The 18958-nt window shown below is 53.3% G+C and overlaps 1 protein-coding gene across 1 annotated transcript in view; it reads left to right on the forward strand.

Annotated features, from left to right (window-relative positions):
- Window positions 1–18958, forward strand: part of RASGRF1 (Ras protein specific guanine nucleotide releasing factor 1) — a 62525-nt gene that overhangs the window by 27810 nt on the left and 15757 nt on the right. The window contains 10 exon segments of the mRNA XM_015428870.1: window positions 215–281; window positions 2132–2268; window positions 4180–4262; window positions 4563–4811; window positions 5698–6068; window positions 8491–8616; window positions 10203–10373; window positions 11911–12017; window positions 13069–13181; window positions 15922–15982. Coding sequence (XP_015284356.1) covers window positions 215–281; window positions 2132–2268; window positions 4180–4262; window positions 4563–4811; window positions 5698–6068; window positions 8491–8616; window positions 10203–10373; window positions 11911–12017; window positions 13069–13181; window positions 15922–15982 — 1485 coding nt within the window.

The following is an 18958-nucleotide window of genomic DNA, read 5'->3' on the forward strand; positions in this document are numbered from 1 at the left end:
CCGTTTGGTCCCTATCATGCCATTTAATTCTTTTAGCAAACAAGGCCTGCACCATATTGAACTTTGCACTTGGCTGCAGGCCCAAAACAGACGGTTCCGAATGAGGGCTGCCACCTTAGCCCCAGGGGGTGGGAAGGCCGGGGAGGGGGGAGGATGCAGCATCCCAGGGCCCAATCCGTGCCTTCTGCCTCTCGACCCCTTGTTTCTCTTTCAGAATGGTGGCGTCATCTCCCTCATAGACTGCACTCTGGTGGAAGACACGGAGGGCGCGGAGGAGGAGAGTACGTACCAATCAGCGCTTAGCGGGCCCCCCCACCAAACCCCTCCTGCCACTCACATGCAGCCTGCTCACAGCCCCCCCCTTCCGGCCACGGTGGGCCCACCCAGCCCCCCTGTGCCTCCACCCTTTTCTTCCCAAGCCCCTTCCCCCAAATACTTTCCCCTGCTGGAGCTAGGGGCAGCATCCCAGACAACTTATTATTTCCTTACAACTCCAACTGTGTTGCTCTGAAGCAGTAGAACCAATTTAGAGTCCAGTGGCACCTTTAAGACCAACATAAGCACACGAAAGCTCATACCTTGAATACATCTATGTTGGTCTTAAAGGTGCCCCCCCGGACTCTAAATTGGTTCCACAGTTGTCGATAGGACCCTAAGGAAAGAGGGTGACCAGCAGCTACTGAGGAGGCATCCTGGCTAGCCCACCCCACTCGTGGGACTGAGGCTGCCGCCTGAAGTCGGTGTTTGCCTCCGTTCAAGCGGGCAGGCGGCCCCCGGTGGTCTCTGAACCAAGGGGGAAGCTGGAGTTAGACGGAGGCGGGGGGGGGGGGGGGGCCTTCCGCTGCCTCTCACTGGGATGGCCACACTCATGTCCGGCAGCACCTCGGAGACCAGCACAATTTCTGGAGTCTGAGTTTCTAGAGCTGTCTTCTGCTTCTGCTTCCAGCTCTGCTGCTGCTGCTGCGTCACCGTAGGTTTGCAGCTTACAGATCGCACACCTGAACAGCATGCTCAAGGTTGCAACAGCACAGACATTTTGATGCAGTAATTCAGAGCAAGAGGTGTCAGTTATCAGACACTACTTATTTATTTTTTAAATTTGTATCCCGCCCTTCCAACATGGGCTCAGGGCAGCGAACATACAGGCAAATGCCATACATAAAACAATAAAAATCGTTACATAAAACAATAAAACAATAACAATCGTTACCTATAAAACAGTTAAAAGTCGGTGCTCAACAGACCATAACAATTCCATAATAAAATGCCAATAACAATAACACACTCTGCTCAATTGATGTTATACTATAACAACATATTGCAAGAGTGCTAACGTTTTAAGCATGTTTTTTTTAAGTAAAAAAAATTACCTTTGTGTTTGTGTCCTTTGTAAAGTTTGTGTCTCCGCTGCCTGGCATTACATTTTGTGACACGCATGGCCCAGCCCAACAAGGTCTCGTTTATGTCAGATCCGGCCCTCATAACAAATGAGTTCGACATCCCTGCTCTAAGCTACATGTTGCTTCTCTAAGAACTCAACTTGAGACTCAGAGAGAGAGAACTTCAAGGAGAGGGGAACAAGGAGCCGTAAAGGGAAACCTGATGGGCCCTCTCCCTTGGCTCATCCCCAAACTATTGATATTCCCAGCACTAGCCGATTAAGCATTCGGTCACCTTGCTCCAGCAGGGAAAACGTGCAGACAATACTATTGGATCTCTAACGAGAAATTAGCGTGCATAGCAGACAGGAAATGCTGGCGTGACAAACAGAGAAAGAAAACTTGCGAATATCCCAACATAAGAACATAAGAGAAGCCAATGCTGTATCAGGCCAGTGGCCCATCCAGTCCAACAAAATCTTGCTGGTCTCTCAGGTGCTCCCGGACTCTGATCCGCCTCTTCCACTGGAGACCGACACGGCTCCCCTCTGGAGCGACCATTTGGGTGGCTACCTCAATCAGTTGCTCTTCCAAGCTCAAGGTCGTGGCCTTTGTACAAGTCCCATAATCCGCTCTGCCCCTTCCCCCCCCTGCTGCCGTTCTCTGGCGGCTCTCCCCCCCACGGCCCTGAGCCCCGCCCTCTCCTTTCCCTGATGGCCGCTCCTTTCACACCCCTCTTGTCTTTTGTGAAGCAAAAGGGTCTGGGCAAGACATGGAACACCTGGATTTCAAGATCGTGGTGGAGCCCAAGGACGGCCTGTCGTACACCGTCATCCTGGTGGCATCGTCCAGGCAAGAAAAGGCTGCGTGGACCAGCGACATCAGCCAGGTCAGGAAGGGTCGGCGGCTCAGGGGGGGGGGCAACGGATGGGTGATGCGACTGCCCTTCACATCACTGAAGCGGACCGTGAGCTGGCCCGCTAACACCATGGCAGGCCCGTAGCCAGGATCTTTTTTGTTCGCGGGGCATTTACAGTTCTGCAGGGCCTGCAAGACGGAGCTCTTCCACCAGGCCTTTAACTAGGAGCCCCATAGAACAACTGTACTGTACTGAGGCCCGTCCCCCTGGGCTTACTATCCTGGGATAAGCTGAATTACAACACTGACCTTGTGATTAATCCAACATGTCCTGCTGCGACCGCTATCACAATTCTATGACTACCATTAAGCTTGCTCTGGCACCTTAGCATTTTAGGATTGTTTATAATGGTTATGATTAACATTGATGTTTTATATTCGTGCTGCTTTTATGTGTCGTAAACTTTTATTTAAGCCGCCCTGAGCCTGCTTCAGCGGGGAGGGCGGGATGGAAGTCGAATGAATAAATAAATAAATATTTAAATGTTAAAAGGGGCAGTTAAATCACAGTTAATTAAATTACTCTGAATGCCTGTCTTTAAAGGGGGAGGCTCCAAGCATATTTCCCAAAGGCTCATGGGGATGCTTTTGAAAGACTCGCCATGGTCTAGGGGGTCTACCGCAGGGCTGGGCTAGCAGAAAGGGGGGTTGTTAGAGATGGGTCTTGAGGGCCCTTCGAAACTTTCTCGCAGTGTGGAAGGGAACTCAAAGGCCTTTAAATGCCTTCTGAGCGATTTTTTCCCGGGCCCCATGATGCCCCCTCAAGAATTCCACAGTGGGAGGGAGAGGGAAGCCCGAGGGCAAGCCACGGTGCTGCTGCCTGCGGGGGTCTCTCCTAAAAAATCAGGTTTCTGCGCACACGCACACTGCCATGGGCTGGGGTGCCAGTCAAAGGGAGTCCAGAACAAGCCAAGGTCAGGAGCCTGGAAGACAGTGCAAAGTCCAAAAAGCCAAGCCAAAACCAGGAGCCAGAAACACAGAGCCAAGTCCAAATCACTAGCCAGAAACATAGTCCAAAGCCAAGCCGGGGTCAGGAGCTAGGAACACGGAGCCAAGCCCAAAGCCAGGGGGTCCAAAGGTCTAGGTGTAAGAGCCGAGCCGGAGTGGATGCTAGCAGCACGAAGCTGACTTGTTACTTCCATGAAGGGTACTGCCCAGAGTGTGGAGTTAAATGCTGCTACCAATTAGCCAGCTGTATGATCGGCCAGGCTCCTGTTAAAAATCTGGGCTAGCTGAGTGCCTCCCTTGTAACCTGGTCTCTCTTTGCTTGGTTGCTAAGTTTTGCCGGAGTAGCTCCCTTAAACGAGTGACACGTAGGGGTGAGTCAGGAGGACTTTCAGCTTGCAGTTCTTCCTTCTTATCTGGGCCAGGTGTGAAGACTGCTGTTACAGGCACTTGCCAGCTATCCTCCTCTGCTGCTTCAGAGGGGCCAGCTGTGGTTTCTGCAGGCTCTGTTAGCTCATCCTCATCCACACACACACACGCAATACAATCCAGCCCAAAATAAGTTTTCTGGCATGGCCATTTGTGGGGCGGGACTTTTAATTAAGGGGGCAAGGCCTCAAAATGCCCCACTGTAGCTATGGGCATGCGCCATTGGCAGGCTCACTTGAGTGGACTGAAGGATATTCTTCTAACAATAACAGCCTCGGGAGGAGACAGTCAGTTTTGTAACAGAAAGAAGAGTAAAAACAAGAATGAAGTTTCCAGAGATGAAGCCGGTGCAGGCTGACGTATTCAGGGAGACTCCAAAGCCCGCGACTGGAGAAACCTGTGCAGAATTGTGCTGCAGATTCCAGTCTTCTCTGTTCCGTGTGTCCCACCCCCCCCATTTGAGTGCAGCCATTGTTCTGCATCCACCTGTTCCGTGTGTGTCTTTCAGTGCGTGGACAACATTCGGTGCAATGGCCTCATGATGAACGCCTTTGAGGAAAATTCAAAAGTCACCGTTCCCCAGATGATCAAGTAAGCACTCCTCGAGAGGGAGGTCGTAATCACAGAGAGAATGCACGGGTGCACTGGTGGCATCGCTTGGGAGTGCCCCGCCCCACCCTGAGCCTGTCAGGGGGCCAGTAGAGCACCCCGGGATCCCAGTGGGCTCTTGCAGCCCAAAGTCTGGCAGCGGATCTGCTCCGCCCAGCTTAGCCAGGGTGCCAGAGCAGTCCTCTGTGGGAGGAGCCTCCAAAGGTCTTGCTCAGCTGCACGCAGGAGGAGGAGGAGGAGGGCTGCCGAGGGCACCACGCCCAGCCTCCGCTGCCCCCCCAGGTCCGACACCAGCTTGTACTGTGACGACGTCGACATCCGATTCAGCAAGACCATGAACTCCTGCAAAGTCCTCCAGATCCGCTACGCCAGCGTGGAGAGGCTCCTGGAGAGGCTGACCGACCTGAGGTTCCTCAGCATCGACTTCCTCAACACCTTCCTGCACTCCTACCGGGTCTTCACCACCGCCATGACCGTCCTGGACAAGCTGATCACCATCTACAAGAAGCCCATCAGCGCCATCCCTGCGAGGTGAGTCTGGGGGGGTGAGGGGTGGCATTCCCCACTGCCCCCTCGGGAGGGGCTTCCTGGGGCTCTCGAGGAGGAGAAGCTGGTCGAGTTTAGATGCCGGGACGGGGGTGGGCGAGCGGCTTCCCTCGTGACCCCACCTGTCACCCAGTCCTTTCTGTGCTTCTGTATCCTGGCCAGCCAGTGGCTTTAAACTTCAGCGCTAAGCTAACTGCGCTGAAGCCATGGGCCTGATTCTTTGGAGGGGGTATGTTTTGTATTTTTTAATATGTGTGTCCGTGTGAGTGTGTGCGTGCACCTGGAAGGCGTGGTGACCTCTGTTGAGACTGACCCCTACGGGGGCCTGGAGGATATTCAGAGAGGTGGCTGAGTAAAGCCTGCCCCCGCCTCCCGCCTCTGGTATTCCAAGGAGGTCTCCCATCCAAGCCCTTGCCAGAGTCAACCCTGCTTAGCTTTTGAGATCTGTCAAGATCGGGCTTGCCTGGGCTATATCCAGGTCAGGGCACCACGGGCCTGATTCTGGAGAGCTGCCTAGAATGCCCCGGGCAGCTGTGTCCAGCAGACAGAGGACTGTGCTCTCCATTGCAGACCCAGGCCGTACAGGAGAGGGTAGGTGAGCTCATCTGTAGGAGAGGACTGCGTGGGAATTGCCAGGGCCTGAGGCCTGGCCGGGAGGATTCGGACAGCTTACAGCTGGCTAGTTGTGGCCAGGCTCTGCATTGTCCCATGTTCCAGGAAGACGCAGGGCAGGTTCCCGAAGGGCCAGTTGTTGCTCGCTCCAAAAGAGGCCGGAGGCTGGCCGGCTTTGCTTTCAGGTGCTGGAAGAACAGCAGGGACAGAGGAGACCTTCTGAGCAGTAAAGGGGGCGTCTGGTTTTGTTTCCTCCAAGGTCCTTGGAGCTCTTGTTTGCAAGTAGTCAGAACACCAAACTCCTCTACGGGGAGCCTCCCAAGTCTCCGCGTGCCAACCGCAAGTTCTCCTCTCCGCCGCCCCTCTCCATCACTAAGTCATCTTCGCCCAGCCGGAGGAGGAAGCTCTCCCTCAACATCCCCATCATCACCGGGGGGAAGGCCCTAGACCTGGCCGCCCTCAGCTGCTCCTCCAACGGCTATGCAAGCATGTACTCCTCCATGTCTCCCTTCAGCAAGACCACCCTGGACATTAACAAGCTCTACGTGTCCAGCAACTATTCCAGCAAGCTGCCAGATGAGGGGGAAGGGCCGGCAGAGAAGCCCGAGGACGCCCTTCAAGGCAAGCCCAGTGAGTCCTTCCTGCTCCCTGGAGCAGCGGGGTCCTTTGCAGGGGAAGGGGGTGGTGTCAGAGCAGAATTGCTTGGGGGGGGGCTGGAGATGCCTGCGGAGAGTCATAGAATCATAGAGCTGGGAGGGACCACCAGGGTCATCTAGGCCAACCCCCTGCACAATGCAGGAAATCCACAACTACCTCCCCCCCACACCCCCAGTGACCCCCTGCTCCAGGCCCAGAAGATGGCAAAAAAACCTTCCAGGATCCCCAGCCAAACTGGCCTGAAGGAAAATTGCTGGGCCCATAACCTGTTGGATTCTTTGCACTTGGTACTGCCAGGGAACCACAGAAAAGTAGCAGAGTGCTCAAAGGCTCTAACACAGCAGAGCTTGGGGGGCTGGGTGTGGCCACAGACTTACAAAGTTGCATGGAGTCAGCAGTCAGTTCTAAAACTAATAAGTTACCTGCTAAAGAGATAAATATAGATTACCTACTCTAACTAACTAGATGGTGTTGGATGCTGGACACATGTCCAGCCTCCATGGTCCAAGATGAAGATCATTTTATTTATTTATTTATTTCTCAAATGTCTACCTCGCCTTCCCAGCCAAGGCCGGCTCAGGGCGGCTTACATAAAATCAGCATATATTTACAGTAAAACAATTAGAACATTGAAAACAGTGCTAAAACCAATTAACAATAACACAGTAGGTGCTAGTATTGTTGTTGCTGAATCAACTATGGCTACCCTATCAGCTCCTTCTTCTGATAACCGGCTCCTGGGTCCTCTTCAAGTGTCTTTCAGGCGGCTGTTATTATGAATTCCAGAGATAACAAGGGCTTCCTGTCCTTCAACTACTAGTTGTTAATGATGTTCAGTGGTGGTGGCGGTGGCTCCAAGAGCCTGGAGGAAGAGCTCCGTTTTACAGGGCCTGCAAAACTGTAGGAGGTTTCGCAGGGCCCTGATCTCTTCTGGGAGCTCATTCCACTAGGATGGAGCCACCACTGAGAAGGCCCCGGCCCTGGTTGTTGACAGCCTGGCTTCCTTAAGACTCGGGAGGGCCAATCTGTTCTGGGCCCCTGACCACAGTGCTCTCTGGGGTACATGTGGGGAAAGGTGGTCCCTCAGGTATGTAGGTCCCTGGCCATAAAGGGCTTTTAAGGTAAGAACCAGCACCTTGAAACAAATCCAGTATGCTGTCAGCAGCCAGTGCAATGGCTGTAGGACAGGCTGGATGTGCTCCCAAATTGGGAGTCCCGTCAACAGCCTGGCTGCAGCATTTTGCACCAGCTGCAGCTTCCGGATTTAAGACAAGGGCAGCCCCATGTAGAGAGCATTACAGTAGTTGAGTCTCGAGGTGACCATTGGATCACCTTTGCCAAGTCGTTGCGTTCGAGGAAGGGAACCAATTGCCTGATCAACCGGAGATGATAAAAGGCTGATTTGACAGTGGCTGCTACCTGGGCCTCCATCGTTAAGGAAGCATCCAGGAGCACTCCCAGACTCCTAACCTCTGGCGCTGGCATCAAAGGCGCACCATCATACACCTTCTTTGTGTGTGTGCGAGAGAGAAGAGAGTGAGCGAGTGGAAGCAGAAGTAATTGCCCCTAAGAGTAGCATTCCACTTCAAAGGAAAGGATCAGATAGCAGGAAGGAAACGATGCCCTACATGTCCTGACCTCTCTGTCTGTCTAAACTCCTTGGTGCCATCTCTTACGTTTGAGACAGGAGACAACACAAAGTCTTCCACTTCTAACAGGGACCACCAGGGTCATCTAGTCCAACCCCCTACAAGATGCAGGAAATTCACAAATACTCCCCCCACACACACACACACAGTGAACCCCTGCTCCATGCCCAGAAGATGGCAAAAAAACCTCCAGGATCCCTGGCCAAAGTGGCCTGGAGAAAATGGCTTCCTGACCCCAAAGTGGCAACCAGCATTTCCCTGGGCATGTAAGAAAGGGCCACGAGAACTAAGCACTGAGAACTCAACCCTTCCTGCCCTCCCTCTCATGTTCCCAAATTCACAGAATCAGCAATGTTGTCAAATGGCCATCTAGCCTCTGTTTGAAAACTTCCAAAGAAGGAGCGCCCACCACTTCCCGAGGAAGCCTGTTCCACTGAGGAACGGCTCTAACTGTCGGGAAGTTCTTCCTAACGTTTAGTCCTTTGTGGTGCAGCTCTGTCTCGGCATGTGCTCTGCAGGCTCAGCCCTTGGGTTTGGAAAAGGCTTGGAGCAGTTGTCTGGATCAGCCTAGTTGGGTTAAGGCCCCAGGGGAAGAAGCCCCATTATTCCTCTGAAGAGCAAACTGCAGACAAGCAAAGTGGGGCAGTCATTAACCCAAAAGCAGGTCTCAGGAAAGTCCTGCTCGAATCCATTTTCTTAGGCCTCCCCCCCCTTAACTCATCAGACTTGCTGCTTGTTGCTCCCAGGTGCTGAGGCGTCTGTCCGAGAGGAGTCTGACACGGATCAGAACCAGAGCGACGAAGCGGAAGTGGAGACTTCGCCAACCAAATCACCGACCACTCCTAAATTGGTCAGAGGCAAAAACAACTCAGGTAATATGCACGGGGAGGAGGGAGGGAGTCTGCGGAGGGAGAGCTCTTTCCGAGCACTCTGGGTATCTGCACGGTCGGTTGGTGCCGGCTTGCAGTAACAGGCTCCCCCGGGGTGCGAGTGTTGCTCTTGCGTCATCATCGGGTGTTCCAGCACTTGGTATTTGCAGTATGCTGGAGGCTGTTGTAGTCATCCCAAATACCTCCAACTTTATTTAAACTGACCTCTCTCTCGTGCAGAGTGGAATTTCAGTTCCCACCTACTTCTTTTGAAAGTGCTAGGACGATTACTCAACATGGTCTAAGCCAGTGGTGGCGAGTCTATGGCACGGGTGCCAGAGGTGGCACTCAGAGCCCTCTCTGTGGGCACGCGTGCCATCGCCCCAGCCAGGCCCAGACCATCATTAAAGTGTCGAATTCTCTGCCAAATAATTTTAAGTCAATGAAAGCATTTGGGATTGCTTTTCTTACTTTGTTTGGATCATTTTAAGTTAATGTATGAGTTGTTTTTTCTAAAGTAAAACCTCAGTATTAGGTTAAATTGCCGTGTTGGCACTTTGCGATAAATAAGTGGGTTTTGGATCGCAGTTTGGGCACGCGGTCTCTAAAAGGTTTGCCATCACTGGTCTAAGCAGTCTTTCACTGAATAAACAACGGTTGAGTTCAGACGGGCAGTTTGAAGCGGGAGGGAGTCGTGCCAAAAAAGACCCGTAACAAACTGTTCCGGGTTTTCCTGTTCACACTGCAGCGACTGATGCGGGAGCATACCGGGAGGAGGCGCAAGGGAACGTTCACACTGTTGGCCCGGAGGCTGGGCTGTAAGGCGCAGCTTTCTGTTTTTGTAATCTGGAGATATGCGCTTATGCGTTTATGCACTCATGCGCATAAGGAAAATGCAGCTTTTGGCGTTCACACTTTGTTGGTGCGGGATGGACACAGGATAATTGTGCTTTCCAGGGTTTGCTACTACTTTCACCAGGTATCTTTTAAACTCGGGAGCGAAGCGTTACAAGACGGGTTGAGTACGGGTGGGGAACGCCTGACAGATGTCCCTGTGTCAATGGCGCATTTAATCCGGTTGTGGAATGTTTCTGAAACACGCGTATATGGGGGCAAACTGCCAGTCTGAACTCGGCCAACATACTTCAAGAGGGGGGGAAATGGTGCTCAGAAGCTCTGTATTAGAGACCAGTTAGTGGTGGCTCAGAGGTTAAGACACTGAGCTGCAGACCGGAAGGTCTGTAGTTCGGCAGTTTGAGACACTAATGCTGTGGGATGGAGTGAGCTCCCATCTCTAGTTCCAGCTCCTGCCAACCTAGCAGTTCGAAAGCAAGAAATTGCAAGTAGGTAAATAGGTACCGCTTTGGTGGGAAGGTAACGGCGTTCCGTGCGCCTCGGCGTTTTGTCATGCCGGCCACATGGCCACGGAAATGTCTTTGGACAGCGCTGGCTCTTTGTCTTGTAAACGGAGATGAGCACCGCCCCCTAGGGTCGGACTCAATTGGCTTTCGAGCAAGGGAAACCTTTACCTTTTTAGTGTGGGGGGACACCTCTGAAGGATCTTGATGTGTGTCCTTCTCCTTACACAGAATTCCCTTTGTTCTCGTATAACAACGGAGTGGTCATGACCTCCTGCCGGGAACTGGACAACAGCCGCAGTGCCCTCTCGGCCACTTCTGCCTTTGCCATTGCAACCGCTGGGGCCAACGAGGGCACCCCCACCAAAGAGAAGTACCGGCGCATGTCTCTGGCGAGTGCAGGTGAGCAACAGGCCTCAGCCGAGAGGCAGATGGCTTCCAGCCCTGGGGGGGGGGCAGGAGGGCTCGGGCCAGAAACACAGGCCGTGTCCACACCAGGCTGGGATCAAGTGCCAAAGCCAGGGATCCAGAGCTCAGGCCCTGCCAACGATTTCCGGTGTCATTTGCCCAGGGGAAGAGATTTTGAAACCCTGGGGAAGGCCCGGCGGGCTAGAACGGACCCTCGACTGTGCTCGGGGCAGGACGATGTGCTGCTCTTGAAGCGAGGACCTCTTGGCGCGCTGTTGCCGTAAAGCCCCGTGATGGCAGTGTAGCAGGCCAGACCGCTGGAAGTCTGCGTCTGACTCAGAACAGGCCTCTTCGCGGGCCCCGGCGGCGGACCCTGGGAGAACTGAAGCTGCTCTTCCAACCCTTTAGAAAAGCAAAGGTCTGCTTTGGCTCAGGCTGATATTCCTCTTCAGAAGAAGAAAGATCAGGAGGGCAGGAAGGGCCTCAGCGGGTTCCTTGCTCATAGGGTTGCCAACCACTAGGTTGGAAAATACCTGGAGACTTTGGGGGTGGATCCAGGAGTGGGCGTGGTTTGGGGAGGGGAGGGGCCTCAGCATGGCCCAATGCCATAGAGTCCACCCTCCAAAGCAGACATTTTCTCCAAGGGAGCCGATCTCTGTCAGCTGGAGATCAGTTGTAGAAGTGGGAGGTCCCCAGGCCCCACCTGGAGGCTGGCGACCCTAGCTGCTCAGCAGCCACGTTAGCGGCCGGGGCCATCCCCAGCTGCACAGCATCTGTATACCACACTATTCAGGCTGTGCATCTGAGAACTGCTGGGTCGATGTGGCCCCCCTGTCTGCACACCTAAGGGAGTTGCAGGCGGTCCTAAGTGTCTGTGCACACAGTGACAGACAGTATATGTGGAGTGACAGATCAAAACAGATTAGCGCAGTTCCAGCTCTCCTGGGCAAAGCTCCATCAAAGTTGTGAGCGAGCCATTTGGCTGCTGCATGGATGAGTTTGCTCTGGAGCCCTCCTTCCCGAGCGAAGACAAAAATGTGTGAGCTGGAGGCTAAAAAAACTGTGAGCTAGCTCACACCAACTCGGCTTAGAAGGAACACTGCAGCCTGGTCAGTCAATTTGGCCTACCCATCACAGGCCCGGCTGCCTTTGTAAGGGGCAGGCTGTATGTGTTGTGTTGTGCTGTGTTGTGGTGGGGGATGTCTAAGAAGTTCCAAGCAATGCTCCCTCTAAGTGGTGGAGTCTTGTAAGCAAAAATTCTACTTTGTGAGCCTCCCAGCATTAAAGTTGTCAGCAAGCCATTTGGCCGCTGCATAACTTAGTTTGCTCTGGAATGTCCTTCCTGAGCGAAGACAAAAACGTGTGAGCTGGAGGCTAAAAAACTGAGCTGGCTCACAATAACTCAGCTTAGAGGGAACACTGGCCACAAGCGCCACCCCCCCCCCGGTGTCTTTCTGGAAGGGGAGAGGGAGGAATCCCCAGGCTGGCGGTTGCGTCTTGGCACCTGCAGCGTCCCTGGCTCTTCTTGCAGGCTTCCCTCCTGACCAGAGGAATGGGGACAAAGAGTTTGTGATCCGCAGAGCTGCCACCAACAGGGTCCTGAACGTCCTCCGGCACTGGGTCTCCAAGCACTCCCAGGTACTGCTGGCGGTGGGTGGGTGGGTGGGGGAGTCCCTGCTTTCTTCTCGGGAACTGCCAACTAGGAGTGGGGTCCAGAGGGTCCCCACAGGCCTTGAAGCCCTCCAAGGGGGCAACCTCTGCCGTCTGCCGGGCCCTGGACGGACGTGCTGGGTCACTAGGCTGCGTTCTGCCTGGGGACATTGCTGAGCGCGGCTCCCCTCTCACAGAGTGGCCAACGTGGGGGCCTCTTGAAAGGGCTGTCTTCCTTGTGCGAGGGGGTGGAGAGCAGAAGGCCCGGCCCAGCGGGAGACTCCACACAGGGGGGGAGATCTGACTTTACTACGGTCCCTTGTTTGGTGGGAGGAGAGAAGCCCCTCCCTCCTCCTTCGAGGCTTGCTGCTGCTTTTCCATACACCCCCACACACTTGGCCACATTGGTGGCTCTGGATGTGGCAAACAGGCACACGTGGCACAAGCCTAGACGTGTTTTTACTTAAAATCAGGCCTGTAGCCAGGATTTTTTAATTTGGGGGACCTTTAAGTAAGTCGGGGGCACCCTGCACGCCCCCCCCCCCCAAGGGAGCACTGCAAATGAAATAAAAAAATGGAAGTCGCAGGGCCCGGGCTGGATGGGAAGTCAGGGGGCCTGGGCAGTAAGTTGGAGGGGCCAGGCCCTGAGATCCCCCCCCCCCTGTAGCTCCGGGCCTGCTTAGAAGTAAGTCCCACCGAGGTCAGCAGGACTTCTCCCACTGCGTGATGGCCTCAGTCAGGAATGAGCTGCAGTTTCTTGGTTGAGGAACTTCTGTGGGCTTTTAAAATGTTTTGTTGTTCCGTAAACTTTGAACCTAGTTGAGCCTAGGAAAGAGTGGTACAAAGCAAGCATTCTGCCACCCGGAGAGGATTCTCTTGCCAGCTGCCTGTGGCGTTCCCACCCCTGGCCTTGGGACAGGCCCTTAATTCATTCAGCCACAAGAGGGGCTGGTGAAGATGCCCCCCCCCCACCCCCGAAATCTCTCGTGCTCCAGTGTCACGGGCAGCAGACAGCGGCATCTGTGTGTCTTTTGGGCAGGATTTTGAGACCAACGAGGAGCTGAAGTGGAAAGTGATCAGCTTTCTGGAGGAAGTGATCCATGACCCGGAGCTCCTGACTCAAGAGAGGAAAGCTGCCGCCAACATCATAAGGCAAGTCCTTCGGCCACGGAAGGCCTCCAGGGCAGGCGGTCGGCAGCTGCACTGGAAACACACCCTCTTCCCCCAGTCCCTGCATAGTCTTTGCTGCTGCGTAAGGCTGGAAGCCTGAGACTAGGACCTTCCAAGCAAAGGCCTGGGTCAGCGCTGGGGCAAGTGGCTCATGTTGACTCGTGGCTTAAGAGCGGCCTCTAAGGAGATGCCGTGGCTCAGTGGCAGAGCACCTCCTTGGCATGCAGGAAGTCCCAGGTTCAATCCCCAGCATATCCATTAATGGATCAGGTCTCAGGTGATGTGAGAGACCTCTTGCCAGGGACTCTAGAGGGCCACTGCTATTTAAAGAGACAAGACTGACCTTGGTAGACCAAATGCAGCTTTGTATGTAGGCCTTCCAGCCCCAGTTTCCCACCCAGAAAAAAACGAGGAGCAGCAGAAAACAGTGATGCTCTAGGAATTTCTTCAAGTTACTATGGTAAAGACCACAGAGACTAAAGGAGACAGCTTAGAGCAGGGGTGGCCAAACTGCAACTCGGGAGCCACATGCGGCTTTTTCATGCATATGGTGCGGCTCCCGGCAGGGCGGCTGGGGAAGCGAAGGGGAGGCATGCCTCCCCTCCCCGATTGGTCTTCCCTTCCCCAGCCAGTATTCCCCTCCCTGGGTAGGCTTGAGGTGGGGTGGGGGGGAGCAGAGAAAGAAAGCCACTTTAACTTTAAATGCGTTCTCAAAGCACTCTCCTGCTGGCCAGCTTGGAGAAGGCATTTGTCTCTTTAAACCTCTTCTCCAAGCCAAGCCAGCCAGTGTGTGTGTGTCTGTGGGTACGCATTAAAAGTTAAAGTTGCTTTCTTTCCACCTCTCCCCCCAATCTATTTGCTTTCTTTGCTTCTGTTTCTCTCTCTCTCCCCCTTCTTTCTTTCCACGTCTTTCATTCTTTCCACCTTTCTCTTTGTCTCTTCCTTCCTTCCTTCCCCCTCCCTCCCCACTTATTTGCTTTCTGTTTTCTCTCTCTTTCCCACTCCCTCCCTCCCTCCCTCTCCCATCCATTCTTTCTTTCCACCTCTCTTTTTCTCTTTCTCCTTCCTTCCTTCCTTCCTTCCTTCCTTCCTTCCTTCCTTCCTTCCTTCCTTCCTTCCTTCCTTAACCGGGTTTGATTCCCCACTCCTCCTCCACTTGCACCTGGCTGGATGGCCTTGGGCAAGCCATAGTTCTGATAAGAGCTGTTCTTGAAAAAAGAGCTGTCAAGAGCTCTCTCAGCCCCACCTACCTCAGGGGGTGTCTGTTGTGGGGAGGGGAAGCCGCTCTGAGACACCTTTGGGTAGTGAAGGGCCATGGGGTATGAATCCAACCTCCTCCTCCTCGTCATCATCGTCGTCTTCTTCTCCTTCTCCTTCTCCTCCTCCTCCTCTCTTTCCACCTCTTTCATTCTTTCTTTCTACTGTTGGACAAATAAATATCATTATAAGTATCTGTCTTCATCTCTTTTGTTTTTATTTTTGGCAGTCTCATTTAATGTTAATAAGAAGCAAATTTAATAAGAAGCATATTTCCCTTAAAAATGTGTGTGTGATTTCCCCCCGTGTCTTGTGGCTCTCAGATGTCTGACATTTATTCTGTGTGGCTCTCGTGTTAAGCAAGTTTGGCCACCCCTGGCTTGGCGCGTCACCCAGAAGTGACATCCCGCCTTCCCCCAAGCTCTGCCCTTCCCAGGCACTGACCCCAGATCTCCCAGCATTTGCTGACACACCTTGGGGAACCCTGCCGCCCGCGTGTTCCTGTGTCCCCCTGCTTCAAGACTATTAGGCAGAAGCCCTGACCTGGACAGCCCAGGCAAGCCCAGCCTCGTCAGATCTCGGAAGCGAAGCAGGGCTGACCCTGACAGGTCCTTGGCTGGGAGACCTCCAGAGAATACCAGGGCCGGGAGGCCAGAGGCAGGCCATCAAAGCCACTTCTCTGAATGCCCTCCATGCCCCATGAGGAGTCATGACTTCAATGCACAGCCACACACACACACACACACACATTAAAAAAAAAAGATTATTAGGCAAAAGCAATCAAAGATGGCTGTCCCACTCAATAGAAGAGGTCTCTTGGGAATCAAGGAAGATGCCCCGCTGTCAGCTACGCTGCCATGAGTGTGCAGATGTTTTCTAATTGCTTTGCATTCCTTCCCATGCGCTTAATCGCTTCAGAGCTGTAACGCTTATCTTTGATGTTGTACTGGTGGAGAATGTGGTGTCTATTGTCCGTGGGAGCTTCTCCGTTCCCAGCTTCGCAACCGTTAGAGAGTCCAACAGTATCCCGCGCGCAGGAGGCCTCCTAATTGGTTATGGCTATGGGGGGGGTGCGCATAAGAATGCCCTATATCCTATTATGCGCACAGGTAACCCGCCATTCCTAACAGTGTTCATGTTATCGCATCTATGGCTTTTCAATCAAAGTAAAACCTTCTTGGAAGTGTGTACTTTGTTGCTTAGCTGTGGGTCCTGACACCCGCGTAGAATCCTGGGAAAGAAGACTCCCGCTTGTCTCTGTGAAGCAGTTCTCAGGGACTGGCAGTCTTAGCAGCACACAGGGTGATGTCTGAGGCTGGAGAGGCTGACTGAATTGTGCCCTCAAGAAGGTCAAGGGCTTGTGCGAATACCTGGAGCTTTTCTCTCCCAGTCCAGAAGAGGTTAGCTGGGCATACCGGGGGCGTCCCACACTGATGGTCCCCTGCCTGTCTTTTCTGCCCCTCAGGACTCTGACCCAGGAGGACCCCGGAGACAATCAGATCACGCTGGAAGAGATCGTGCAGATGGTAAGCACGCGCCCCCCCCCCCCAGCCCCGCACACTTCTCGCCTTCCTCCTGCAGGTGGCAATGAAGGGCTGGGCTTCCTTTCCTCTGCTCCCCTGCCCGGAGCTCCCTCTGTTTCACGGCAAACCTCTTGCTTGACTGGCCGTGGCCAGAGCCCTCCCAGGGACCCGCTGTGCCCATAGCCCAGTAACGCGGGCATGAGATCCACATAGTGCATTTGGTGTGCCACACGCTCCTAGCAGAGGCATGGAAAGACAAAACACGCCACACTGCAAGGAAGTCCCCCCGGGGGAGACTGCCCAGACACGGGCCCCTGCAGCAGGCAAGCTGACTACACCCCTGCGAGTAGCTGTGCGCGGCAAGAGCTGGTCTGCACGTGGCAACGCTGGCTGGCCTCCCTGTGCCCCACCACACAGCAGCAGAACCCCACCTGCCCCTGCAGCATAGATGGTCAGAGCCCTGCCGTCGGGCAGTTCTAGTCCCCTTGCGCCACACTGGTTATGCGGTCAGGTGTGACATGGTGGCGTTGTGGGATGCCCTTTCATCCCTTCCCTTATTCCCCCCCCCCACCTTATAAAGCAGTGGCAGAGGGCCGAGGCTGAATGCAGCCCCCTGTCCACCCAACTGTTGTTGGAAGGGAAGGCCTCAGCCTTGGGGTGGGGCAGGTTGCAAACAAGTCCATGAGACAGACAGGCAAAACGGTTGGGATTTTGATTTAAATAGAGGCTGGGGTCGAATAGGCAAGAGCCACACTGTGCTTAGGTTTTAAAGAAACATAACTTTACTCAAGAAGACAAAAGGAAATGGTGCTTTGGATGAAAGAAACTAAAGAAATACATTCTAGCAGCCAGTGTTCCCTCTAAGCTGAGTCTGCGTGAGCTAACTCGCCGTTTTTTAGCCTCCAGCTCACACAGTTTTGTCTCAGCTCAGGAAGGATGGGGCTCCAGAGCAAGCTAATTTCTGCAGCAGCCACATCGCTCGCTCACAGCTTTAATGCCAGTCGCTCACAGGGTAGAATGTTTGCTCACAAGAGTCCACAGCTTAGAGGGAGCATTGCTAGCAGCTGACTACATCAGTTACATGGCTAAGGTGAGAAGAATAATGGTGGCTCTTCTGACCTTCTTGCTGCTGAACACAAAGAGCCATAAACTGGTGAGTACACGAATGCAAGATCAAAGCATTTCTACAAACAAGATGCTAGTTGACCAATACAAAACATTACAGTTTACTTCATTAGGATAAACTCCCACAAACTTCCCCCCTGGGCTAAACACTGCTCTAACAGGCTACAGGTCAGATAATGTAACAACCCGTTAACTAAGAACAACATTTAACTTCATAGTGACTGAAATGTAAGCAACTTGTAACTCCAAAACAAACTGTGCGGGTTTTCTTCCTGTTTACTCTCCTGTCTCTGTCCCTTTGATGTAGGCTGATAGATTGCAGGGAAATTGCCTCCCTCCCTCCCGTTCTACCCTCTCTCACTCTCTCTCTCTCCTCTTGCACACACAACAAAGAAGGAGCACTCTGCCTTCTTTGCCACAGTGGATGCATGCAGGATACCCCTCTGGATCCACATCCATCCAAGGTAGTTTAGTTCCATCTCTGTCTCTAAGCATCACTATCTAGAACAGGGGTGTCAACCATGCGGCCCGGGGGGCGGATCAAGCCCGCAGTGGAACTGGCTGTCTTCTGCTTCTTCTTCCAGTTCTGCTGCTGCGGCTGCATCATCGTAGGTTTGCAGCTTACAGATACACACCTGAGCAGCATAGTCAAGATTGCAACAGCACAGATATTCTGATGCAATAATTCAGAGCAAGAGGTGTCAGTTATCAGACACTGTTAAGTAAACAAAATATTGCAAGAGTGCAAATGTTTTAAGCATGTTTTTATTTTAAGTTTTTTAAAAAGCCCCTTTGTGTGTGTGTCCTTTATGAAGTTTATGTCTCCGCTACCTGGGGTTACATTTTATGACACACGCCTGGCCCAGCCCAACAAGGTCTCATTTATGTCAGACCCGGCCCTTGTAACCAATGAGTTCGACACCCCTGATCTAGAATGTAGTTCCTAAATAAAAGGACTATTATTAGTCTTGAAACTGAAAAGTGGCTCTGTGTAACTTTGTAACTCTGCCAGCTCACTGAGAAGAACTGAAGGCTTCTACTCTGCTAAGGATACTGGACTAACTCACCAGTTACTCCCAACAAGCAGGCCTTTGCACACAGTGAAACGGTGCCAGTGTATCTGCCAGCCCCTTTCGACACAGCAAATCTTTGCTGGCAGCTGTGGTGGGAGGCGGGGTGGGTGGGGCAACACTCAGAGCAGGGGGGAGACCGCTGGAGCCCCCTCACGGCAGACTCCCCCTCCTTTGCTTGCCTGCTGGGGGGCAGAGTCTCCCCTTTGGTGTGCGTCCCAAAACAGATGGCCTGCCAGGGTGCTAAGTCCTTTGCAGGGCTGTGATTGGCTGGAGGCCTCTCTGGCATCCAAAGAGTGCTTGGGGGGGGTGAGGTGGGCGCCCTTGCTTGCTTCCCCTTTGCATGGGCCTCTGAGGGTTGTTGTGAGATGTGCCAGGGTTCGGTGGCATAGCATGGCATAGCACCACCAGCATTGGGTGTTTTGCTCAAAGCTGAACCGGTGCAGGGAACCAGCTAAACCACATGCCCTAGATGTTGCCCAGTTTGATGTGGGCACTGCAGGTATGCTGGCTCTGGTGGGGGGGGGGCAGTCACACCTCCAGGTACACTAGCTCATCCTCATGATATGCCAGTATATAAATCATGCCAGTGTAGGACTCAGTTGCCCTTACACGCCTGCAGCCTAACCTACCTCGCAGGGTTATTGTGAGGATACAGTGGAAGGGAGGAGAGCAATGTCAGCTGCTTGGAGTCCCTGTTGGGGAGGGAGGCAGGAGGCAAATGAAGGAAATAAATAAATTGGTCAAGACGGGTGGCCGTGCTGCTAGTCTGTCCATAGCAGTA

Source organism: Gekko japonicus, unplaced genomic scaffold (assembly GCF_001447785.1).
Source record: "Gekko japonicus isolate JY-2015 unplaced genomic scaffold, Gekko_japonicus_V1.1 scaffold773, whole genome shotgun sequence".
Taxonomy (NCBI): domain Eukaryota; kingdom Metazoa; phylum Chordata; class Lepidosauria; order Squamata; family Gekkonidae; genus Gekko; species Gekko japonicus.